At 38.7% G+C, this 27,382-nt stretch overlaps 1 protein-coding gene and 1 long non-coding RNA gene across 2 annotated transcripts; both read left to right on the forward strand.

Moving 5' to 3' along the window:
* The first annotated feature begins 45 nt into the window (after positions 1-45).
* On the forward strand, positions 46-5,851 carry LOC124870044. The gene is made up of 2 exons (XR_007038709.1): positions 46-171; positions 5,273-5,851. It is a non-coding gene; the product is annotated as an uncharacterized LOC124870044 (long non-coding RNA).
* A 6,281-nt stretch (positions 5,852-12,132) lies between these two features.
* On the forward strand, positions 12,133-26,602 carry LOC124870136 (cathepsin Z). The gene is made up of 7 exons (XM_047368660.1): positions 12,133-12,164; positions 14,007-14,207; positions 19,595-19,758; positions 19,830-20,009; positions 23,360-23,507; positions 25,932-26,097; positions 26,272-26,602. Exons 1-7 carry the CDS (start codon positions 12,133-12,135, stop codon positions 26,383-26,385), a joined length of 1,005 nt encoding a protein of 334 aa, XP_047224616.1. The 3' UTR covers positions 26,386-26,602.
* The last annotated feature ends 780 nt before the right edge of the window (positions 26,603-27,382 follow it).

Consider the following 27,382-nt stretch of genomic DNA (forward strand, 5'->3'; position numbering starts at 1 on the left):
TGCTGTTGACTCCGTTGTCCAACAGGAGGATCCCAGACGAGCCTGAGAGTGGCAGCCTCCTCACCCAATCATAGATGAGCGACTGGAGATCTGCACAGCCCCCGGAGATAATTGGAACCAAGAGGTGGGACCAGGAGATGAGTTAAAAAATACCGCAAACATTTAAAAAAGGTAGAGAAACTATGACCTGAGCTGCGATTTCAGTATTTTCCTATACTTTAATATGATCATTTCAGGACTCTAAAGCTGAGAACATGAAATGAGGACGTTCACTTCCACAGCGACTTCATGAGACGTTGACTTATCATTATATTTTGCATCTTATTAAAGACAAACAGCGACGTCTACTGGTATAAATCCATCTTCCACAAAGAAGGTTTTACAACTTGAGAAAAGGGATTGAGAGCAAAGATTGACTAGGAATGGAGGCAACATGGTCTTACCCTTTTTGTAAACGGTTTTCCATTTAATTTACATCCATGTGCAGTCTGACCTTTTCATGCATTGGAAGACCAATCATAATAAAGCAAGACTGCTATAGTAAATATAGTAAATGTCCACAAGGTTGTAAAACCTTTAAGTGTAAAGAAAAAAGGGGCATATGCCATATTTGGAGGAAAACTAAGTGCATCACCCTGAAAACTCCATCAACATAGTGAAACATGTTGGTGGCAGCATCATGGTGTGGGAATGCTTTTATTTCAACAGGAACAGGGAATCTATTTAGAGCTGATGGGAGGTTTACCTTCCAGCAGGACAATAACCCTAAACTTACAGCTAGAGCTATAATTGAGTCAAACATATACATGTATTAGAATGACCAAGTCAAAGTCAGTATCTTATTGATAACCTGTGGCAAGACTTGAAAAAGTTCATAGTTGCTCTCTATCCATTCTGACTGAGCTTGAGCCTGTTGAGACATACCATAAAATACTTGCATCTGTAATTGCAGCTAAAGCTTGTTCTATAAAGTATTGTCTCAGTGGAGTTGAATCCAGATAAACCCCAAACCTTTTTTAAGTTTTTTATTTGTAAAAACGTAAAAGCCATGCCTCAATTTCTTTCTAATTCACAATTTTACACTACTTAGTATATGACATAGAACCTCAGTAAAATACTCTGGCTTTAATGTGAAAAGATGTGAAAAAGCTCAAGGAGTTTGAACACTTCTGTAAGGCACTAGAGCAGGTCTGATACATTTTAGCTCGGAGGCAGGAAAGTTTATCTTCAATTAATGCATTAATCATGAAGGATCTATCAAAAACACATCCAGTTTATAATACGGTAAACAGATAGGTCTCATAATTGAAAGGTCAACCCAAACAGCTCTAACCCTTCTTTCTTCTACTGCTCTTTACAGCCACTATTTCACTCAGTAAATTGGAAGCATATAAGCTAAACAGCATCACTGTGATGCGAGTTGTGACCTGCATAGGAGGATGTCCGTTGTAGCAGCTGCAGATGTTTCCTTTCACAACACAGAAAATAATTGACCTCGTTTTTTCTCTCTCTCAGGCTGCCCCCCTTGAGTTTTGTTCTACAGGAGGTTTTGTTTCCAGTTCTGGAGTTTGTTGGTTTTCTTTCAGCGATACAATAACATCACAACCTTCTACCTTTGCTGACTCAAGCCAGGATTTATAAATAAAGCAGAAATAAAATATTATATTATTATTAATTCTCTCCACCTGATATTTTGCCTTTACATCTACAAGGAGACAGTTAGGGAAACGACTTGATAGATGAACTATTACTTATTTTAAACAATCACGAATCATCAAGACATGATTGAGAAATTAGGAAAACCTTACATTTGCTTTCTTGTGGCGTGTGTTAGTTTATATTTCCTTTACTTATTTCTGTTCACTTAGATGTTTTGTTTTTTCCCTGGACACCCTGATCATCTGAGTTAATTAGCCTCTCTCCTTCAGTTGCCATGTATCTTCTACCAGCTGCTCTTGATTCCCTCTGATTACCTGCTTTGTTCATTGGTCCATTCTCCTCCCTACCCTAGTATTTATACCCTCTGCTTTTCATTAATCTCCACAGGATCATACAGTTACCTCCCTGTTCCATGTCTCCGGGTACCTGCTCGTGTTTCTGTTCTGTAGGTTCTTCAGTTAGGTTAGATTAAAACTCTTCGACTCATCATGCGACTCCTGTCCTCCTGGTTGCACTTTGGTCCTGCTCCACCTCAGCTAGTTGTGATTTATCACATCAAATACAATAATGTACAATCTGCAAGTTACCCAGTTAGCAGTGTTTATAATTAGTTATAACTATATAAACTAATATCAACCTGTCGTGTATTATTGCTACAGAGCCTACCCCATCTATAAATACATTTTGACTGCTAGTGTGATGTTCTTCTAAAATGTTAGTTTTAGTTAGTTTTATACTAGATATAAAGGGATGCACTCTATCCAAAAAGGTCCAGGTTTGTCTTATCAGTTCACAGAATGTTTCCCCAAAAGTCTTGGGGATCATCTGGATGTAATTTGGGAAATGTGAGACAAGTTTTTAGTTTTAGTCAGCAGTGGTTTATCCCTTTGAACTCTCCCACGGAGGCCATTTTTGCCCGGTCTGTCTCTTATTGTTAAATCGTGAACACTGACCTTATCTGAGGTAAATGAGGCCTGCAATGCCTAAGATATTGTTCTGGCTTCTTTTGTGAACTCTTGGATGAGTCCTCTATCCTTTCTTGGAGTAATTTTGATAAGCCTTAACCTTTGAGGAAGGTTCTCTGCTGTTCCAAGTTTTCTCCATTTGTGGATAGTGGCTCTCACTGTGGTTCACTGTGGAGTCTCGCAGCCTAAGAAATAGCTTTGTAACTCTTTCTAAAGTGATAGATGTCAGTGACTTTCTCTGATCTTCCTCAGATTGAGGCATGATGTGATGGTTTTTGAGATCCCTTAGCCTACTTCATGTTGCCATACAGGTTCTCTTGAAGTAATTTCTTGATTTCATGGGTGTGGCAGTAACTCATCTCAGATCTGGCTAATGAATCAGAACCAGAAAAGTCAGAGTAATCAAACTTAATTCATGATTTAGAAAGGGGGCAATTATATTTTCACATGGCACCCATTTGTTTTGGTTTGGTTTGGTTTGTATAGTTGTTCCCCATTAATAAAGGAAATCATTATAAAAAAAGCAGATTTTTCTATTTATTCAGGTTATTTTTGTCTGACATGAACATTTGTTTGTTGAAATTAAACAAGTAAGTCTGATGGTGCCAGGGGTAAAACGTGCAACACATATTCAGAGGCTTCCGTCCTTAATGCAGCCTGTCACAGGTTTGACTGCCGGTCCAGGTGATCTTTGCTACGTTTTGCCCTCTCTTCGTCTCTTTTCTGTCAGCTTACTGTTGAAAAAAATAGAAAAATGAAGGCCACTATAGTGTGGCAAAAAAGCATTAAAAAAGAAAACATATAGGTATGACAAAAAGCAAGAAAAAATATTATAAGGGGGCAAATGCCATTTCCCAACACTGTCTATCAGGTCCTGTGACAGGTCTTTGCTAAAATGTTTTGCTAAAGAGACAACATTCATACACTGCACAAAATATTCTGTCATTGTCAGATATAATAACTTGATTGGAAAATAAGTTTAAAAAAGCATCAAAAAGTCTAATTAAAAGCTCTGAAAGACCTTCAGAAAACCTGGAGCTACTGATCATGACCATTTTTAAAGATCACAACAAGTCTGACTGCTTGGAAATACAGCATTTTGAAAAAATTAATTATGAATGGTTTAACATCACTGAGCCTTTTGACGTCAGTAGGATGATTGACTCACTGAAGCTACATCACAGTCGGACTTATAGAACTACAACTTTAAAACATCCTGAATTAGCTGGAGCAGGAAATGGAAAAGACGACCATTTTTTCCCCACTGAACTTTTCATCCCACTACTCACATCCTCTTACTGTGTTCAGAAAGCAGTTTTTCCCTGCGGATCTAGGTCCTGTCATCATGAAAGACCCTCATTAGGATAGAAAATCTTCAGCAAAGGATGTAGTTGCTCACTGTGGATGTTTTCCTGTTGCCAACAAAGTTTCTCATTTCACGTAACAGAATAAGATTTGGTGGTAAACATAAAAATACCCAAACTAATAATGTTTTTCCTCTCGTTTTTTTCAGGTTGAGTCATAAAATCATCCAAAATAAAAAATATAATTAAAAAGCTCCAGTGTATACAGAAAGCTTGTGCTGACTCATACAGTGTTTACTGGAGCTTAATTTAAGACATAGTTTCAACTTTTTCCCTTCATTTAAAACATCTACTGACAATTAAGCTACTAGAGCTTTTTGTCATTTTATCTGTCAATTTGATTCTTGCGAATATCTTGCAGGGAAAACGATTTGACAATTAGAAAATTCCCAAAATGTGTACTCAAGTTATACATCTCATCATAATCAGCATTGATAGAAACACTCCAGCACTTACTTAAGATTATTTATCTGTACTCATAGGGTCAATGTATATAAAACAAGCTGAGTACATGCTTCATAAAATCAAGAAGTACACTAATAAATCTTCTTTTACTTCTACTTTTTATGATTTTATTGACAAGGAAACAAACCACACTGATGTTTTTCTCTGCAATGCACATTGCAAGAGGAGCAGAGGTGGAAGGGAATGATGGGAGTAGCCAAAAACAATCCCCAATGACCCTCCCTGTGCTTCTGAGGAAGGAAATTTACAGCAGCAAAGGTCTTGCTTGTGATGAATCACCAGAAGAGGCGATTCAGTTTACAAAAATAACAAATGTAAACAGCTAAAACCAGCAAACCTCTGGCCTGAAGTTGCACTTTTCACCGGCAATCCAGACCGGCTGGATTTTTCACTGCTCAAGGTCCATGTGGGAGCTCTCGGAGCCACAGACAATCAATAAAGCAGCCCCAAAACATGTCAGCCAGTGATTTGTTTGTGCTGTTTGAAGTCCAGGCCTTCTGAGAAGAAACATTTGTCTTTGATTTATTGTTCATCGGAACCTTGAGATGGAACTTATTGGTTACATTTCTGGGTCAAATGAAGCCTAATACGCACCTTTTCAGAATTTCGGAAATATCATTAGTAAAACAGGATCAATTACCTTTTTGAGAGAAATTAAGGGTTTCAATAATTTTTTATAACTTTAAGGTCCTCGTGATCATTTTGGGGTTTTGTTGTGTAAGTTTCTTTTCATTTGTTAGTTTAGATTCTGTTTGAAGGTGCAGTTTGGATCATTGTATCCAGCAATTCCTTAATAAATTCTCCCCATCTTCCTCGAAGGTTCCAGCATCCTATGGGTTCTCCTCCTGAGATTCTTCAGTGGATCTGGCAACTTCAAAGTTGTCCTCCCAAGACTCCTAGATGGAACTGGTGGCATGTGGACAGTCTGCTAGAACTCTTGTGTTCATCCGGAGACATCCCTTTGAGAGAGGTGTACTGTCATGGTGTGAAATACTTTATGTTCATGTTATGGATCAACTCCATTTTTTTTTAAATCTATTTTTGTTTTGTTGATTCGGGCTCTAATTGAGCTGGAGTTTTTGTCTACCTTTTGGTAATCTGGTTTCTGTTGTGCAATTTTTTCTGTTTACTTCCTGTTTTTCTGTCACACCTGTCACTGCTAGTTCCCACTTGTGTGTTTGGTCATGCTGTTTAGTTGTTCAAGCCACCTGGTCCCTATTCAGTAATCACTCCTCCCTATGTATATAACTTCCAGGTCTTTTTATTATCTTGTCAGATTGGCCTCTTTTTCTTCATTCTCTATGCCAGCTTGTCTCTTGTTTGTCTTCTAGTTGTTTCCTGTTAGTCTATTTGTAAATCTTGTGATTTTCAGTTCAATAAAAGTCAGTATTTATTTCACCCTGTATCCTTCCTGATTTATGTAGTTATAGTCCACCATAGAAAAGAATGGTGACATTCGTTTTAATGATGAGTGGACGTCAAATTCTAATCAGCATGTTCTGTATTTCTACCAGACTTTGCAGCAAAATAAGGAAAGTAACAAAAAACAATTCTGCTTCCTGATTTTTATGTCCCAAACTTGCAAAAACAGATAGATAACACAATTATGATAGTTTTATATAAAAAAGGTTAAGAAACTCAGTACATAACAGGTATGGTAAGAGTCCGGAGATGATTTTTATTAAAAAGCAGCCCTTAAAAATAAATAAATCTGTCTCTAAATTAAATCCCCCAACCACTGAAAGACTTTTCTTTCTTCTTTGTGTTCCCAAGAGGTTTTAGTTCATCACAAAAACACATGCAAAGTTTCAAATTACTTGGATAAAAAGCACAAATTGATTATCTTTTAAACATTTTGATATTACAGGATCCATCCTACAGTAATTTATTAATGAGAAAATCCTTCAAAATGCTGAATTTCTTTTGACTAAAGATCCAAGGCTGACCTGGCTGCCGTAAGAAGAAAGCAGAGCTGATGAGATTAGAGTACAAATTGCTTCAGTATTGATCCACGAGTGAAATCCAAACTGTGCGTACAATATTTACATGGATGCAGTTTCCACGCACTCTAAAGGTTGGACTTCTGAAGTGGGCTTTTTTCTGTGGTGGTGGAGGACAGATCCACTCTTCAGGAATGCAGATAAATATGTTTGTAATTGGGCTTTCATATGTAAAACCTGACAACTCCACTTTGCATTATATTTAACTTATAAAATAACCTAATTTATGTTTGTTTCTTGCTTTTGCACTCCAATTATGACTTTAACCACACATCAGAAACATCAAAAGGGAATTTACTGATGATACACTGATGTTTGACACTTATTTTTAAAAACAAAATTAAATAAACTTATCGTTTTCCAAGTTTTTAACAATAACAATTTTGATGTGATGATAAAAAATTTTGAATTAAAAACTAAGAATATCAACCCCAGGATAGCACAAAAAAATGTGGGTTATTTTTAGAGTTGGGGGAGTAGAAGACAAATGTAGGAGCAGGCAACATTTGGAGTGGTTAAAATATGAATTTATTAAAATAATAAGAGTCCAAACTTACTAAAAATGAACATGGACGGTGAAAGAAATCTGAATCGAAAACACAAGGAGCAGCAATAATGGGGACAATACACTGGAGAAACAAGCAAGAAATGGATAAAAACTTTACTGTCATTGCACGTTGCACATGTGCCAGGTCCTTTTCAAGAAGAAACTCAATAATGGCAGACAGGAATTTTCTTTTTTGGGTTAGATCCTTCGATCTTGTTGTTCCAGCTTTCAGCAGAATATTCATGGCCAGTGGTGGTTCAGAAAAAAAACACGGGGCTTTTTACCCAGAGTGGCATGGGGTCGCAACATGGAAACAAAACGTCCATCAATTGCCTTAAGTGCAAGTTTTCTATTGCTTTTATTGCATTACCAATCAGAGGTGGTGAGTGCCCCCCTGTGGTGTTGGTAGTCTAAGCACTGTGGGGAAATACGGCTGTACACCATGGGTGGCAGATGATACTGAACATGGTAATGGTCTCGTAGTTTAGGTTTTGATGCTAAACTAAAGAGGTATTTTGTTAGTTGCAATCTGATCTCAAAACCTATAATTTCAGATTTTCAAAACCTGTATTATATTTGTAAAACACACAAAAAAAATTCTAATGTTTAAGCACCACCTGAGATTGAGACAAAGTTCAAATGCACAATATAATATAATGGTCACTATGATTTTTTCCTACTGATGTGACATTTATCTTTTACTAATTTTACATGCTTAAGTTAAAGCCTTAGTTTGCAGAAAGGTTACAAATAAACAAAAGGATCTCATTGTACAACATTATGAGAAAGGTACAAAGAAAATCCACAGCATTATACACCATGCCACTGCAAAGACAGTCATTAATAATTAGAGAAAATAAAGGAAAAAACTGACATTACAAAAACTAAATGTTTCCATAAAGTGATGATAAGACAAGGCAGAGTTAGTCAGGGGAAATAAAGAGATGTAATATTGAATTTTGTTATGCTATTCTAATTTTCAGAGCTGTATTTCTACAGCTCACAGAGTTTAGTTTATTAAATTTTCTATGATAACACAGCTGCATGGTTGTCCTCTTTGTTTGTGTGCTGCACAGTGGAGCAGGTCTTTCCGCTTACAATACTTGCAAATTGTTGCAGAGAAATGCTTCCACTTAAACGATGCTTGACGTGTATTTAGCCTTTTGTCGCCTCCCCTGTTCAAAAAACAGGAAGAAGTTCATGTTAATGCACACATAACGGATGTTGGTCTCATCGAAAGGATTTCACAGATTGTTTGTAACACCACATTACGTTTTAAAATATTTACAGCCCCACCGACTGACCCTCTTACCTGCATTATTGAGAGCAGTTTCTGCTTTTGAAGAGGCACCAAATCAGGGATGGAGTGTAGCTTTTAACGCAGCAGTGATGATCCCAGGGGTTGAAGTTTGATGGGATTTTACAGCACTTCACGGGACGGAACATCTCCACTCAAAGAAAATACAATACGTGATTTAAAATAGAGTTTCAGCTAAATATTTGAGTGAAATGTCTGTGGAGTAAAGTTTGTGCGCTGCAGGTTTAAATGCAGGGCAATAAATAATCTGAGGTCAGCGACTCCTTCTGGGTACACTGAGGCTCCTTCTTTTCAATTACACATGCGTCAATTTTCTGATGCTCAGTCATAATTTAGTGTTCGCTTTGTTGTGAAGGACTGTTTATGTTTTCATAAAGTCGATCAAACCTCAGCCTCCCTCAGAGAACTCTTTTTATTCTCCTGAATACAAAATTTACGTCAGGGAATCTGATGCAACAAGCACCAAAACGAAAGGGAGATACTGGTATTTTCATTTACAAATTATTAATAACAGGAAAAAAAAGCAGCTAGTTTGCAAAGTATTGAAAAAACCAAGTACATAATAAAAAATTATTCCTTAGTGTCATTCTTTGTGGGAATTGTATGCACATTTTTCTTTAAGCCTAGGAAATGCTGCTGAAGCTTGCATTTTAAATGACCATTTACATTTTTAGCATTGCTCCATTCTTCTTGGCCAAAGTTATTAAGAGCCACATTGGAGCCGCAGGTCGGAGGCCCCCTGGCCTAAGTAAACATTAGGGAAACAGAGGGATCTCTGAAAAACTAAAACAGGAAGTGTACCAAAAGTAACGAAAAAATCTAGAAAAAAGACAAAGTCAAAATAGAAGTCATATATATATTAAAAAAAAGTTCAGTTTAATAGACTTGGCATCAAGTAAGTTCATTTTTAAACCAACTTTCTATGCTCACTGTCTTTTTTGTATTTTCTTCTCAGTAGTTTCTTTGTTCCCTCTCTCTCCAGGCTTTATTTGGTGGCCGATGCAGATTTAATCTCCAGTCATTTAAAACACAAGTATTATTGCTTCCCTGCTAGAAATACTGGATGCAGAGATGTTCAGGCCTCCTCCAGTAATGTGATAACCTTGTTAAGAGCTGATTATTTACAACGATAACACACCCAGTCATTTATGTTGCATTAAGCTTAATGTGATTTTAACAGGGAACTAAGTGTGCTCATTTAAAAAAGTTTCCTGCTAAGTGTGCAAAAAAGGCAGCTCTCTACCACTTATTTTCAATGAGGATTAAAATCATTGAGGAAATAAACAAGGAAAATATGATTTAACACGTCAAATTGTGTAGTTTTATATTTTTATTATAACTTAATCATGTTGCCATTTCATTGCCTTCAATCCTCTTTCAAAATTGATAAATATTACATTATTGTTTTTCTTACTTTTTAAAATATTTTTTACATGTCCACTTAGGTGGACAGCATTCCTTCAGACTTTTAAATTAATAAATGACAAACAACATTTATAAAACATGTATTGAGTGAAAATGATAAAAGAAATACATCCTCCTGTTTCATCCATCTCTCAATATAATATTTACTCCCGAATAAAAGCATCTCTGCAAAAAACGACAGTATTATGCAGGGAAAGGGAAGGGGAAACAGAAATAAAGTGCCATCAATGAATTCAATAATACAGTAACCAAATTATAAAGGTTTGTATATGCAGGCTTACAACTATTGGATAATATGTTTATTTATGTCCTGGAGCTCTGTGAGAGGGCAAATCCTCAGTTTTATAGATATCCTAAGCTACTTCATCTTCATCATATTCAATTCAATTCAATTCAGTTTATTTATATAGCACCAATTCACAACACATGTTGTCTCAAGGCACTTCACAAAAGTCAGGTACATACATTCCAATTAATCCTAACCATTGAACCAGTCAGAGTTAGTTATTTATTCAAATTGGATAAAAAGTTTTTCTATCTAAGGAAACCCAGCAGATTGCATCCAGTCAGAGATTTGCAGCATTCACTCCTCCTGGATGAGCTTGTAGAGACTGTGGACAGTCACTGGCGTTGACTTTGCAGCAATCCCTCATACTGAGCATGCATGTAGCGACAGTGGAGAGGAAAAACTCCCTTTTAACAGGAAGAAACCTCCAGCAGAACCAGGCTCAGTGTGAGCGGCCATCTGCCACGACCGACTGGGGTTTGAGAGAAAGAACAGAGACACAAAGAGAACAAAGAAGCACTGATCCAGGAGTACTTTCTATGGGAAGGAAAAGTAAATGTTAATGGATGTAGCTCCTTTAGTTGCTTCACCTAGAAAGAAAGAACAGATAAACTCTGAGCCAGTTTTCAAGATTAGAGTCTGAAAGAGAGCACATAGAGTTTGTTACAGTAAAAGCTCAGTCAATTTCCATGTCTAGGAGAGAGAAAGGGTTAAACACTGAAAGAGAGGGCTATGTGGATCATCGGTAGAGGGTGAGCATTAAGTTGTTGCCAGCAGAAGCTCGGACGATTCCCCTCTCTAGAAAGGTGTCACAGGTAGACACAGAGTCAGGCCAGGTGTAGCTTCTAGGAAGAGAAAAGAGAACAAAGTTAAAAGCTGAAATAACAGCAAATAATGCAAAATTGGAGAGTAGTGTGAGAATGTAGCAAAGAGGGTGAAAGTGGTCGTTATGTCCTCCAGCAGCCGAAGCCTATTGCAGCATAACTACAGAGATAGTTTCAGTTCAGATTATTTAGTTAAACGGCGCTTATTTACAACAATGTCGTCTCAAGGCACCTCACAAAGGGTCCCACTAATGGTCCTTGTTATACTAAAAACCACAATGATTGGGATACCTCCCTCTGTCAGACTGATTATAACCATTGGAAAAGAGTTATGGTATCATCTTATTTGCCAATGCAGCTTTGTGATTTATATCTGAATATCAGCTTTGTTCATTCATTGACTATTTATCATTCTTTAGCTTTTCTGTCTTTTTAATCTGATTTTATACAGCTCATTTTTTGTATATTTGGTTGATCAATTATTTTATTGATCAATGTATTTTTTCTAAGGCACAACGCTTTCACCCATCAGATGACTTCTTTCTTGATTTATCTGGATGTTTTTTTTGTCTGTTTATGCTTTAATCTTCCCTGACATAAATATTAGGTACATATTGAAACAATTAACATATTTTGCTCACAACTTTAAATGACTTTCTCAATACGGTATTTATAAGTTATGGTTTTACATATGTTAAATGAGATATCTCTTGTTGGGCACATAGTTAGTAACCCAGCTCTAAATGATATTTTTTCATGTTTGGTCTCAGTATTAAGTTCTTATGAGTTATCTGTTAGCTGTAAAAATTCGGTACCCTTTAGATCCAATTTAAAACGTAGAGATATCATATATTTTGTTTTTTGTGTTGCCTGTTAGTGTGAGTTTAAACTATAAAAAAGCTCATTTCATACTCTGCTCACCTTCCAATGAGACACATTAGCAAATCTCTTCTAGGTACATAATTAGTTGCTCCCAGAGAACAGGCATCTAGAAAAGTTGTAATAAGAACCAGTAAGAAACTGTGACTGGAGGGCTGCAGTTGTTTTGTTCCATCAAAAGAAAATTATGTGAAATTGCAGCTCCACTGTCCTGCTTTAAGGAGAAATAAAAGAAGCAATCTATGCTAAACATGGAAAAACATGTTTCTATCACCTAATCTTTAGCTCTGATGGTTTTTCAGCAATTCACACCATGGGACATTCAATTCAATTCAAAAATACTTTATTAATCCCAAAGGGAAATTAAATATGTGACCAAAACAACTCTAATGGCATCAATATGGACGTGTTTCGATTGTCAAGCAACAGAGGGTACGGCCAGTGACTCCAGTATTGACCTTAACAGCCCTATTACTGTGATGACTCTGACTACAATTTGTAACTCTGTTACTTCCAACGATGTTCAGAGCTTAGGAAGCCTTTTGGATAAGATGTGAAACGTTTTCAAGAAACAAGAGAAGTCCAGTTGCCTTCTACTGAAGTACTTGGTCCTGCTTTAATATTAATATTTCTCTATTTTTTCTCATTGTGTGCTCTGAGCTGCTATTGTCTAATAGTTAAATTGGTGTGAAATGGAACCTTTAGCGCACAATGAACGCTACAATAGACAACTACTCAAGCGCTTTCTTTTCTTTGTGGATGTTGATGGCATACTTACATATAAGTCACTTTATTGGACTGTTGTGTGTCATTATATACACTTCCATCTACTGGCCAACCTGTGTAAATTCACAAAACACGTGTTTTGTTTGTCTGTTTAAAAGTCGGCCTGAAATGGCAAAAACCTCACAAACTTATCATTACCGTTAAATTAAAACATTTTGCGTATAGATTTTATGTTAGGAAGACTACATGTTAGGAATAAATTGTAATTAACCACTTTTCCATTAAAGTGGACATCATCCATCCCTGGCTATATTTTAGTTAAACATTTTCACCAATACCTGTACCATACTCATTCTTTAACTATTTCGGCAGTACAAAACCGTATTTTTCTCATTAGACCATAACTTCCCACTGTTTGTGTTCCCCAAACAATATGTTTTACAGATAGGTTCAATTGTGTGAGTTACAGTGGGTGTCTATATTGTGTGAGGCAGACAGAAAGATCCACAGGTGGAGCCAGGGAGCGAATATTCAAGTCAAATTAAAGTGATCTGTCTATGTCTCTCAAAAAAGGAAGGATAAGGATATCCAAGATGGATATGATGGACATGTCATTTAAATCCCATATTAAACAGGTTTCTAGGATTTCCTTCTTTCATCTCCGGAACATTGCCAAAATGAGAAATATTCTTTCTAGGAGTGACGCTGAAAAACTAGTCCATACATTTGTTACTTCAAGGCTGGACTATTGTAATTCTTTACTATCAGGATGTCCACAAAGGATGTCCAGCAAGAGTTCTGATGAAAATTAAAAAGACAGATCATATTTCTCCTATTTTAGCTTCCCTTCATTGGCTCCTTGTTAAATCCAGAATAGAATTTAAAATTCTCCTCCTCACATATAAAGCCCTTAATGATCTAGCTCCATTATACATCAGAGATCTGATTGTTCCATATGTTCCTAACAGAGCACTTCGTTCTCAGACTGCAGGTTTACTGGTGGTTCCTAGAGTCTCTAGAAGTAGAATGGGAGGCAGATCCTTTAGTTATCAGGCTCCTCTCCTGTGAAACCAGCTCCCAGTTTTAGTCCGAGAGGCAAACACCCTGTCTACTTTTAAGGCTAGGCTTAAAACTTTACTTTTTGATAAAGCTTATGGTTAGAGTGGCTTAGTTTATCAGGGAGGGATCCTTCCTCCCTCCCTGTTGGTTGGAGTAAGGAGGAGTCAGGTTTAGCCTAAACTGGCTCAGTTATGGTTGAGGTGCAAACACACCCTCCAATAAAAAACAACTTTCTGTGGCCATTTATTTAGTTGTTATATATAAAACAGCTTCCAAGTACTTTGATTCTGTTGATTTACCGCAGCTTTTCTAGAATAAAATCTTTGATTCATTTCTGTATATTTTTTTTCAAATCTGACTTTTGTGAAATCTTTTATTAGTTTATTATTAGTCTATTATTTAGTTTCGCGTTTGTTTTGTAATTTCTTTAAGTTTATTTCACCTCACTTCTATAGTGAATGGAGCATAGCGGCATTGTGGTGTTTCCAGCCAGCAGAGGGCGCTCCATAACCGCATCCTCACCTCTGAGCGAAGAGAGGGAGAGGGAGAGGGAGGAGTCAAGATGGCGACTTTAAATGTCTGCCCGCTGCTGTTTTGTTTAGCATCGCTTTCGCTGGAAACCAGTACTGCCAAATACCTGTCAGCGCCCTGCTACAAGCCCATTAAAGATGACAGACCAGACTCAGTCAAGTAAGTAACATTTAGATCACTGACACAGGTAAAAGATTTCAGCTTGTTGTTGACAAGTCTATGTCTTCTAGGAGTTACTGGTGTCGAGGGATCCTTTGGGGAAAGAGATGTTCGTATAAAATTGTTTAGTAATATCACCAAATCAAACTTTAAACTTTAAAGGTGAATTGAACTCAAAGGTTTTTCACCGCTGTCTATTGTACTGCTTCATGTTGCGTTCAAGGGTATATTTTCTCTCCCCATCTCCAGCCTCCCTGGTTGCATGGAGATTGTAACCTGTTCTAAACTGGTTTGGTTGGCTCGCACAGGTTTGCAACCTTTGCAACCCAAATAGACATTTTTACCCCCATTGCAGCTAAATAAAACCCGTTTAGAGCCGCACAGGTAACACAACCTTTTTGCAAAAGACAACTTTTTTTTAAATTATCATTTTAATAGGAATTTTTCTATTTTTTGAGGAACTATGACCTTATTTCTATTATTAAGTTTGAAAGTAAAGACAACCAAACTTTAGCACAAAAAAAAAAAAAAAAAGCCGGGACATATTTTCTTTTGAGACGATAATATTTGTGAAGAGAAACAGTTTCCAACCTAATGAGAAAAATCGTTCTAAATAAATAATTCAGGTACTTTTTAGCATCATACTGTTGTGGAAATTCAATGCTATTGCATGACACACACAAAAACAGCTAAAAACCTGTATTTGTTATATGTATATTTAAATAAAAATAATAATAAAATTCAAATAAAAGCATTATTTGAATTATTATTATTTTTTAAATCATTTTTAACCAAAGTTATTAAGAGCCATTCGGAGCAGCAGGTTTCAGAACCCTGGTCTCTTAGAACCAATCAATGCGTTCGTTGGGCTTGTTTAAATTTAGTTTACTCTGCTTGCATTGTAATTGGGACTCGTCTGTTCTTTCAGGGATAATGTGAGAGCTGCCTCTGTTTGTTTACACCCTCAGTAGGTGCAAACTGCATGTGGCAGCATCAGTGTTGCTCTGAGTTTCTGTTGCTCGCCACTCACAGGTCGATCTGTTGACTGCAGCAAAGTTGTCCGGACAAAAGAAAACTGATATAGCAACATAAAATCAATGTTGTTGACGGAAGATTAGTTCAACCAACGAGGAGAACGTTTTCATTCTGCCTGTTTTATTTTGTTTGAGGACAAACCACAACGGCCTGAAAACTCAATGTTGCCCCCTGCTGGAATCATCTGGTATGTCAACAGTAAACATCACAGAGAGTAGATGATTTGTCTCAGCAGCTGAATCACGGGAGCCTGATCTGAAAACCTTACTGATCAAAGTTTACATTTGGCAGAAACTAAAAGCCAAACATGGTCTAACTTGCAGCCGACCAACTTTGTTGAGGATAATTTGACCCCGACTGTCTGCAGTCTCCTCCATAATATCAGGGTGAAAGTCAGAGGCGGACAGATATTTGGCACTGGCTTTAAAAATTACTATCTTAGATTAGAACAATGTGAAGGCAACGTTGGGAGTTTTACCTGAAAAATATGTCATTATATTAACTCACTCAAATAAAAATAAACATAAGCTCACAGATGTTAGTATTGGTGAAATAAGACACGACACTCATTCAGTGGCAGGAATAAGATGACAGAATGAAAAAATGAATGATTTATTAGAAACTTTTCCATTTAATTTTTAAGTCTGTGCAAACAGCTTCCTTTGTCTTTTCATACAGTTCAGTTATTGGCACCACTGGTCAAGATGTGTAAAAGGCCCTTAAAGGAATTAATTTCTCTTTTCTAGCAGCATAATCTCATACAGAACCCAAATCTAGCCTGTAAATCTGAGTATATTTATTAAGTGGATTGAAAATCCCATCTTTAGTAAAAATGTTCGTTCGTTCGTCGTCTTCCGCTTATCCAGGACCGGGTCGCGGGGGCAGCAGACTCAGCAGAGACGCCCAGACGTCCCTCTCTCCAGGCACCTGCTCCAGCTCCTCCAGGGGGAGCCCAAGGCGTTCCCAGGCCAGCCGAGAGACATAGTCCCTCCAGCGTGTCCTGGGCCGTCCCCTGGGCCTCCTCCCGGTGGGACGTGCCTGGAACACCTCCCGAGGAAGGCGTCCAGGAGGCATCCGGTATAGATGCCCGAGCCACCTCAACTGGCTCCTCTCGATGTGGAGGAGCAGCGGCTCTACTCCGAGCCCCTCCCGGATGGCCGAGCTCCTCACCCTATCTCTAAGGGAGTGCCCGGCCACCCTACGGAGGAAGCTCATTTCAGCCGCTTGTATCCGTGATCTCGTTCTTTCGGTCATGACCCAAAGTTCATGGCCATAGGTGATGGTAGGAACGTAGACCGACCAGTAAATTGAGAGCTTTGCTTTTCGGCTCAGCTCTCTCTTCACCACAATGGAAAAATGTCCTTTATTAAATAAGCTTTATTTACTGTATATAGTCTCTTTTTTACAGCTGAAAAATCACAGAGCTTGATGATATATGAACAAAAACTATAATAAAAAGAAATGTTGCACAATGTTTTAAAAAGCACTTATGGCACAACATCAATGTGTGCTGCAAAAGATGGCTTGGGCAATGGCTGGATTCAGGAGGACTTGGGCCCCTGGGCTAGAGTCAGTTTTGGTGCCCTGCCCACGCAAATATCTTTTACTCATGCTAAGTAAATCCACAGTTTGGTAGGACCACGCACCAGCGGATACGGATTGATGCTTGGTTGTTTTAAAATATCTGGCCTTGTAACCCCAGGCTTGGATGCAATATCCGGTTGGCTATTCTACGCTGCTCAAAAAATAAAGGGAACACTTAAACAACACAATATAACTCCAAGTAAATCAAACTTCTATGAAATCAAACTGTCCACTTAGGAAGCAACACTGATTGACAATCAATTTCACATGATGTTGTACAAATGGAATAGACAACAGGGGGAAATCTTTGGCGATTAGCAAGACACACTCAATAAAGGAGTGGTTCTGCAGGTGGGGACCACAGACCACTTCTCAGTACCTATGCTTTCTGGCTGATGTTTTGGTCATTTTTGAATGTTGGTGGTGCTTTCACGCTCGTGGTAGCATGAGACGGACTCACAAGTGGCTCAGGTAGTGCAGCTCATCCAGGATGGCACATCAATGCGAGCTGTGGCAAGAAAGTTTGCTGTGTCTGTCAGCGTAGTGTCCAGAGCCTGGAGGCGCTACCAGGAGACAGGCCAGTACACCAGGAGACGTGGAGGAGGCCGTAGGAGGGCAACAACCCAGCAGCAGGACCGCTACCTCCACCTTTGTGCAAGGAGGAACAGGAGGAGCACTGCCAGAGCCCTGCAAAATGACCTCCAGCAGGCCACAAATGTGCATGTGTCTGCACAAACAGTTAGAAACCAACTGTTCTCACAGCCCAACATCATGCAGGACGCTTGGCATTTGCCAGAGAACACCAGGATTGGCAAATTCGCCACTGGCGCCTTGTGCTCTTCACAGATGAAAGCAGGTTCACACTGAGCACATGTGACAGACGTGACAGAGTCTGGAGACACCGTGGAGAGCGATCTACTGCCTGCAACATCCTTCAGCATGACCAGTTTGGCAGTGGGTCAGTAATGGTGTGGGGTGGCATTTCTTTGGAGGACTGCACGGCCCTCCATGTGCTCGCCAGAGGTAGCCTGACTACCATTAGGTACCGAGATGAGATCCTCAGACCCCTTGTGAGACTATATGCTGGTGCGGTTGTCCCTGGGTTCCTCCTAATGCAGGACAATGCTAGACCTCATGTGGCTGGAGTGTGTCAGCAGTTCCTGCAAGATGAAGACATTGAAGCTATGGACTGACCCGCCCGTTCCCCAGACCTGAATCTGATTGAGCACATCTGGGACATCATGTCTCGCTCCATCCACCAACGTCACGTTGCACCACAGACTGACCAGGAGTTGGCGGATGCTTTAGTCCAGGTCTGGGAGGAGATCCCTCAGGAGACCATCAGCCGTCTCATTGGTAGCATGTCCAGGCGTTTTAGGGAGGTCATACAGACACGTGGAGGCCACACACAATACTGAGCCTCATTTTGACTTGTTTTAAGGACATTACATCAAAGTTGGATCAGCCTGTAGTGTGTTTTTACACTTTAATTTTGTGTGTGACTCCAAATCCAGGCCTCCATTGGTTAATAAATTTGATTTCCATTGATGATTTTTGTGATTTTGTTGTCAGCACATTCAACTTTGTACAGAACAAAGTATTCAATGAGAATATTTCATTCATTCAGATCTAGGATGTGTTATTTGAGTGTTCCCTTTATTTTTTTGAGCAGTGTATTTTGAGTGCAAAGCATTCGGGTTCTGCATGTTTGTAATATATTTTTCCTTTTGGATGGGACCCAGTTGCCCTCGATGCCCACATCTGATATTATATTGTTAGTAGCTGAGATGCTAAAGCAGAGACTGGGGGGGAAATTTTGATGAATAAAAGTAAAGAAAATATGGGTTAATGTACATTAATTGTATCATAATTACATGTTTTACTAATATTGTGGGGCCCCTTATAAAATTATATAAAAAATATTGATTTGAGGTAAAAATCAAGACGATCCCACAACCTGATAATACCTATAGATTTGATGTAACTGATGCATTTTGGCAATTTATTCTTTTTTGAAGTTGTTTTTAGGACCTTTTGAATTATTTATTGATGACTTCCTGTTTACCTTGGGTATAAATATGATGTAACACAGAGGCACAACACATCTGTGATGCTGTGTGCCCATTTCTCTTCCAAAAGCCAAAAATTTAACTGATTTCTTCTTAGGCAGATCTTCCGCCAGTCTTTTTGTCCAGATTCAGGAAGAATTTACATTAGGTAATAGTGAAAAGGTTTTGTGACCATAAAAGATGGTAAAGCACACCTACCTAGAATACAAAATGTCCTCTGAACAGGCTTGGAGGCAAATATTTTACTACGTTAATTGAGGCACACAATTTACTCTCTAATTAGTGCATTACACAACTTTCCAAAAGAATTTTTACCATTCAACATTGTTACTCAATTGAAATGATTATAGAAGAAGACAGTTACCTGACTTCTCGGTTGTGTTTCTGTTTTCTGATTTTAATTTGAACATGTCAGTTTTGAAAGATCTGACTATTTATGTGGATGCTAAAGTCAAATAAATGACTAGATTTCTGTTGGATTTTCATCCTAGAAGAGATGTCAGTCATCAGCATACATCGTCAGTCAGGTGAATGCACAGGATGTCACAGGAAAAGCAGTCATGATCACTCACACAGTGTTAAGAAGAAGAAATCTTTTGCAAAAGAAGAGAAAGACCTGTGCCGAGCTCTAATTTGTGCAAGTGCTTTTTCAATTTGCAGTTTCACAGTAATTGCTTCCTTACCTTTCTGACATTGCAGGACTCATGCTCGGCCACACGAGTATATCAAAGCGTTGGATCTTCCTCCGTCGTGGGACTGGAGGAACATCACCGGAAAGAGCTATGTGAGCGTCACCAGGAATCAGCACATCCCCCAGTACTGTGGCTCCTGCTGGGCCATGGGAGCCACCAGCGCCCTGGCAGGTAACCATGGGAAAGAGGAAAAAAAGAAATACCTACGGTTTTATGGCAACGGTTGATATTCTTATTTTAAGATCGCATCAACATAAAGCGAGGTGGAGCGTGGCCGTCCGCCTACCTGTCTGTCCAGAACGTGATCGACTGCGGGAGGGCGGGCTCTTGTTTTGGAGGAGATCACCTGAGAGTCTACGCCTACGCCCATAAAACGGGGATCCCCGATGAAACCTGCAACAACTACCAAGCTGTCAATCAAAGTAAGGAATCCTCCGTTTTTTTTCAGACTCTTCCCAGTTAACTGATTAATTTATATTTTAGTGAGGGGTTCCTACATGTTCAAATTAATAGAAAGGAACACACACGGGACATTTTTCATCTATACAGATGAGCTTGTATTATTTTAGTCGACTCTAAAGCAAGGTGCCTTTAAACTGATTAAATCTATGAAAAATGTGAAATCAGTTTTATTTTTCAGGCCTTTTTTCGGTGTGTTTCCAGATTCTCACCTATATTTTTTAAATAAACAAGGCTTAAGAGGTAATTTTTACTATTTATAACAAAATAATTTCTTATTTATAGGAATCTAGATGGTTAAAGAAGGAAGGCCTACATAAATTAATATGACTATAATGATAGTTTGTCATTTTAAACAATAAACAGCAAAATACAAGTCCTCATTCATTATGACAGTATCTAAGAAAATAGAAATAACACAGGAGAGAAACCAGAGGTTTTATATGAATGGCTACAGTGTTTATCAGATATCATTAATGTAACATTTTGTTAGTATTTTTCAAACTAATAAACATACCTTGAACTACAGTCACCAACACATATTTAGCAAAGTAATAAGATACATAGAATATAATTTCCATGTTACCCATTAAATATTAAACCTTCTTAAAAATTATTTTAGATTAAATGTTTGTTCTTAAATGCAGAGAAAGAGTGCAAAAAATGAATCTGTGAAACCTAGAAATTGGCTGCTGGAAATGTCTGCATGTGTAAAATCAGAAATGTTTTGGATCTCACTTAAGCATCATGTAAAAGAATCAGAATCAGCTTTATTGGCTGGGTTTGTTCTCACAAACAAGTAGTTTGACTTTGACGTCACTCTAAAACTGAAAACTAAAGGTTTTTACGGCAGAATACGAAAAGTTAGTTTAATGAGTGTTGAAGAGGTCAGTTAAAATAATTCAGAAATGTGGCCTGCCAGTATTTCTACACTGATATTGCCGAAAATATCTGTCTACTTGTACATGTACATAAACTTTGAAGACATACTTTCCCTAATCTATAAGGTCCACCAGAATTCATTGTTTTAGTGGTGTGAATACTTTTGGCAAAATGGTGTCTGTAGAAAAGTAGGTAATTTTATTATTTCTGTTCTTTTCTAGGTCAGGATAAATATGGACAAATATTCCTCATTTTAATCTAAGGATAAAATTCAGTATTTTATGAAAAATAAGACTTTTTAAAATGTATTTGAATAGATTTTGACTTAGCTTTGATTTGACATGTTGAAACATTCACTTGATTGTTTTGGACTTCGAGTTACTGACAGCACATAGAGATAAATCCACACCTATATAATAAACGTAAACATGGCATTTCACTGCCTTTTTGTCCTCTAGAACTTCCTAGATCAGGATTTTGTTATTTAATGTATTTGTTGATCAGGAAAAATGAAATTATTAGGTTAAAAAACCCCAAAACATACATATACAGGTCCTTCTCAAAATATTAGCATATTGTGATAAAGTTCATTATTTTCCATAATGTCATGATGAAAATTTAACATTCATATATTTTAGATTCATTGCACACTAACTGAAATATTTCAGGTCTTTTATTGTCTTAATACGGATGATTTTGGCATACAGCTCATGAAAACCCAAAATTTCTATCTCACAAAATTAGCATATCATTAAAAGGGTCTCTAAACGAGCTATGAACCTAATCATCTGAATCAACGAGTTAACTCTAAACACCTGCAAAAGATTCCTGAGGCCTTTAAAACTCCCAGCCTGGTTCATCACTCAAAACCCCAATCATGGGTAAGACTGCCGACCTGACTGCTGTCCAGAAGGCCACTATTGACACCCTCAAGCAAGAGGGTAAGACACAGAAAGACATTTCTGAACAAATAGCCTGTTCCCAGAGTGCTGTATCAAGGCACCTCAGTGGGAAGTCTGTGGGAAGGAAAAAGTGTGGCAGAAAACGCTGCACAACGAGAAGAGGTGACCGGACCCTGAGGAAGATTGTGGAGAAGGGCCGATTCCAGACCTTGGGGGACCTGCGGAAGCAGTGGACTGAGTCTGGAGTAGAAACATCCAGAGCCACCGTGCACAGGCGTGTGCAGGAAATGGGCTACAGGTGCCGCATTCCCCAGGTCAAGCCACTTTTGAACCAGAAACAGCGGCAGAAGCGCCTGACCTGGGCTACAGAGAAGCAGCACTGGACTGTTGCTCAGTGGTCCAAAGTACTTTTTTCGGATGAAAGCAAATTCTGCATGTCATTCGGAAATCAAGGTGCCAGAGTCTGGAGGAAGACTGGGGAGAAGGAAATGCCAAAATGCCAGAAGTCCAGTGTCAAGTACCCACAGTCAGTGATGGTCTGGGGTGCCGTGTCAGCTGCTGGTGTTGGTCCACTGTGTTTTATCAAGGGCAGGGTCAATGCAGCTAGCTATCAGGAGATTTTGGAGCACTTCATGCTTCCATCTGCTGAAAAGCTTTATGGAGATGAAGATTTCATTTTTCAGCACGACCTGGCACCTGCTCACAGTGCCAAAACCACTGGTAAATGGTTTACTGACCATGGTATCACTGTGCTCAATTGGCCTGCCAACTCTCCTGACCTGAACCCCATAGAGAATCTGTGGGATATTGTGAAGAGATCGTTGAGAGACTCAAGACCCAACACTCTGGATGAGCTAAAGGCCGCTATCGAAGCATCCTGGGCCTCCATAAGACCTCAGCAGTGCCACAGGCTGATTGCCTCCATGCCACGCCGCATTGAAGCTGTCATTTCTGCAAAAGGATTCCCGACCAAGTATTGAGTGCATAACTGTACATGATTATTTGAAGGTTGACGTTTTTTGTATTAAAAACACTTTTCTTTTATTGGTCGGATGAAATATGCTAATTTTGTGAGATAGGAATTTTGGGTTTTCATGAGCTGTATGCCAAAATCATCCGTATTAAGACAATAAAAGACCTGAAATATTTCAGTTAGTGTGCAATAAATCTAAAATATATGAATGTTAAATTTTCATCATTATATTATGGAAAATAATGAACTTTATCACAATATGCTAATATTTTGAGAAGGACCTGTATTACAAAATGAAAAGACATAAAAGGAAAAAGAAAATTGGAAACGTTTCCACAGATGCTGGTTTTGTAATCTTTTGTTTTTTATTATTTTACTTGTGATTAAAGAATAGAAAAACAAACTGGGTTATTTGTTATTGATTGTATTGGTTTAATGCTCCTTTTACCTCAGATGGGTTGCATTTATTTGTATGAAATTGTTATATATTAATAAATAGTTACTAATCTAGATAAACGTAACTGTAAACAGTCAAAGTCTTCTGGGTTTGTTTCAGAGTGCATGCAGTTCAATCAGTGTGGGACCTGCTCCTTTGAATCCTGTGCTGCTGTGAAGAACTACACCGTTTGGAATGTCGGAGACTATGGAGAAATTTCTGGAAGAGACCAGATGAAAGCCGAAATTTACACCAACGGGCCCATTAGGTACAGGATGTTGTTCTTTTCTTCATCAAACTACAATTCCAGTGAGAGGTTTACATGAACCCATCAGGCATATAATACATTCTGTGGCTTTTAATTTTTTATTTGAAGTATTATTTTTATTGGGAAAAAAATCAAAAACAAACAACTTTTAATACATTTTTTAAAAGAATTAGGTGCACAGGTTTGAATTTATTGGATCTTTTGTAATCCACATGTGGTCAAAATGATTAAAGTATTCCTACCTCTTGAACTTCTTCATGCTTGTCATGTTACGACCACAAACTTCAGTGTATTTGTAGGACAGCCTCTGTTCCAGTGTTTTGCAGCCTCCATTTACTCAACTCTGACCAGCTTCCCTGTCCCTGCTCAAGAAAAGCCTCCCCACAGCATGATGCTGCCACCACCATATTTCAGCGCGAGGATGGTGCATTCAGGGAGATGTGGAGTGTTCATTTTCTGCCAGCCCAAATGTTCAAACTTGATCTAATCTCATCAGAGCACCTTCTTCCCCATGTTTACTATGTTCCCTGCATTGCTTTTGGCAAACTGCAGACATGACTCTTCATGGCTTTCTTTCCGCAGTTCAACAGGCATGCCATTCTTCCATAAAGGTCGGATTTGTGTAATGCCAACAGAGTTACCAGGGGCATTTTGTCTGCTTCTTAGATGGATGCCCCCCTTGTCCTGTCAGTCTGTTTAGGTGGACTGCCATGTCTTGGTAGGTTGGCAGTTTTATCATACTTCTTTCAGATGATGGATTGAAAATTCTTCCATGTGATGTCTACAGCTTGAAGAACCAGCTTTAAACATATATCTTCCTATTCTGTCTGCTGTGTTCCTTGCTTTAAATGAAAGAGGTTCTAAAATTTTTGACTGGAAGAGTATGAACACCAAACGTTTAAGTGGTTTTCTCTTAACTTCACATGAAGCACTACATTCTGTTGGTCTACGACTTAAACGTCTGTGGTTCTAACATGAGAAAAGGTTTAAAAATGCTAGGGGTGTGAATACTTTTAGGAGGAAATAATACCTAAAAATTATAGGTTTACAAGCTGGGAAGTCCAACAGCAACACTGCCAGTGTTATTAGACAACCAACATCAGGTGAATGAAGAGTTGACAACCTCTAGAAAGCATGAACATGAGATCCGTCTGAGGTAGTAACAGATGAAGAAAGGAGCATCAGCAGGAGGTTTATATGGGGGGGATGCAAGTGAGACCAATCAGGAACAAGAAACGTGGTCTGTGTCAGACAGGATGTACAGAGGAGAGTAAACCACCTTATTATTCAAATTGGTTAAAAAGTTTTTCTATCTAAGGAAACCCAGCAGATTGCATTGAGTCAGTGACTTGGCAGCATTCACTCCTTGATGAGCATGTAGAGACAGTGGAGAGGAAAATCTCCCTTTTAACAGGAAGGAACCTCCAGCAGAACCAGGCTCAGTGTGAGTGGCCATCTGCCACGATGGCCTGGGGTTTAAGAGGAAAGAGGATACACACAAAAAGAGCACAGACGTACTGGTCAAGGAGTACTTTCAATGAGAAAGAAAAGTAAAACGGTAGTGGCTATTTTAGTGGCTTCATCTAGGAGAGAAAGACAGCTAAGCAGATGAACTCTGAGCCAGTTTTCAAGTCTAGAGTAGGAAAGAGCACATACATTTAGGCACAGTAGAAGTTCAGCCAGCAGCTATGTCTAGGAGAGACGGGGTTGAACACTGAAAGACAGGGCCAAGTGTATCGTCTGTAGAAGGAGAACATAAAGTTGTTGGCAGCAGCAGCTCAGCCGATGTCCCCCTCCAGGAAGGTGTCACAGCTAAACACAAATCCAGGCCAGATGCAGCTTCGACGAAGAGGAAAAAAAACAGTTAAAAGCTAAAATAACAGTAAAGGCAACATTGGAGAGTAGTAGGAGAATTTAGCAGAGAGAGAGTGAAAGTGGGCATGTCCTCCAGTAGCCTAAACTTATAGAAGCAAAACTAGTGGTTTAGGTTATCTAACCTAAGCCACTCTTTCTGATAAAGCTTATAGTTAGCTTTATCAGAAAGGAGAGTTTTAAGCCTAGCCTTAAAAGTAGACAGGGTGTCTGCCTCACGGACTAAAGCTGGGAGCTGGTTCCACAGGAGAGGAGCCTGATAACTAAAGGATCTGCCTCCCATTCTACTTCTAGAGACTCTAGGAAACACCAGTAAACCTGCAGTCTGAGAATGAAGTGCTCTGTTAGGAACATATGGAACAATCAGATCTCTGATGTATGATGGAGCTGGATCATTAAGGGCTTAATGGTGCAACAGTGGAGAGCTTAATGAAAGCAGTTTATCAAAAATTAAACTTGATGAGTGTGTGTGTGTAAAACATCGTAAAAAGATTTCCAAACTGCATTACAGACCTGCAGAAAACGGCTTTCACTCCCATCTTTGTCTCTCAGTTGTGCCCTAATGGCGACTGATGCCCTGGAGGAATACTCCGGCGGGGTTTTCTCAGAGTTTCACCCCCTCTCTCTGCCGAATCACATCATCTCAGTGGCTGGCTGGGGCGTAGACGGAGACGGCAGCGAGTTCTGGATCGTCAGGAACTCCTGGGGAGAGTTCTGGGTCAGTTTATTTCACTCCTCAGCTCTAACTAGTGACTGTTCAGATTAAAAATGCACTCTCATATGGAGTTATTTTTGGGGTTGTACTATATTCTAGATTTCGTTTTTTTAGCAGTCGCTCTCACAGTATATGCCTTTTGCTGGATGAATGAAAGGGTTTTATGTTTGTTTTTAGGGAGAGCACGGCTGGGCCAGAATCGTCACCAGTTCCTACAAAGGAGGGAAAGGCAACTGGTTCAACCTCGGCATTGAGAAAAACTGTGTATACGGAGACCCTGTTGTAGTGTAAATGCCACAGATGTCACTCTCAGCTTTTGATGAATGTGTATTTTTTTCCATTTTAGAAATGCAATGGACTACTTTTAAACCCCCTAAAAAGCTCACACTGTGAATTTAGAGGGTTTGCTTCTGCTCCAGATTTGACCAGAAGTTTAATGATTTTTATAAATTGTTTTATTTCAAGGATGGACTATAATGATTTTTAAGCACAAGAACTGGCTGCACAAGTTTGGGCTTATTGTGGTTTTTCCTCTGATCCCTACAGTTTCAAACCTGTACATACAGGTCAATGTATAAACATACACAACCACTAATATTTAGGTAAATATCTTGTTAGCAAGTTCATATTTGATCACTCCTCTTGGCAAAATTAGTGGAGTTCATTTCAATTGGTTGTACAGGTCCTTCTCAAAAAATTAGCATATTGTGATTAAGTTCATTATTTTCTATAAGGTAATGATGAAAATTTAACATTCATATATTTTAGATTCATTGCACACTAACTGAAATATTTCAGGTCTTTTATTGTCTTAATACGGATGATTTTGGCATACAGCTCATGAAAACCCAAAATTCCTATCTCACAAAATTAGCATATTTCATTCGACCAATAAAAGAAAAGTGTTTTTAATACAAAAAACGTCAACCTTCAAATAATCATGTACAGTTATGCACTCAATACTTGGTCGGGAATCCTTTTGCAGAAATGACTGCTTCAATGCGGCGTGGCATGGAGGCAATCAGCCTGTGGCACTGCTGAGGTCTTATGGAGGCCCAGGATGCTTCGATAGCGGCCTTTAGCTCATCCAGAGTGTTGGGTCTTGAGTCTCTCAACGTTCTCTTCACAATATCCCACAGATTCTCTATGGGGTTCAGGTCAGGAGAGTTGGCAGGCCAATTGAGCACAGTGATACCATGGTCAGTAAACCATTTACCAGTTGTTTTGGCACTGTGAGCAGGTGCCAGGTCGTGCTGAAAAATGAAATCTTCATCTCCATAAAGCTTTT

This window comes from Girardinichthys multiradiatus, chromosome 6, assembly GCF_021462225.1.
Source record: "Girardinichthys multiradiatus isolate DD_20200921_A chromosome 6, DD_fGirMul_XY1, whole genome shotgun sequence".
In the NCBI taxonomy this organism is placed as follows: Eukaryota; Metazoa; Chordata; class Actinopteri; order Cyprinodontiformes; family Goodeidae; genus Girardinichthys; species Girardinichthys multiradiatus.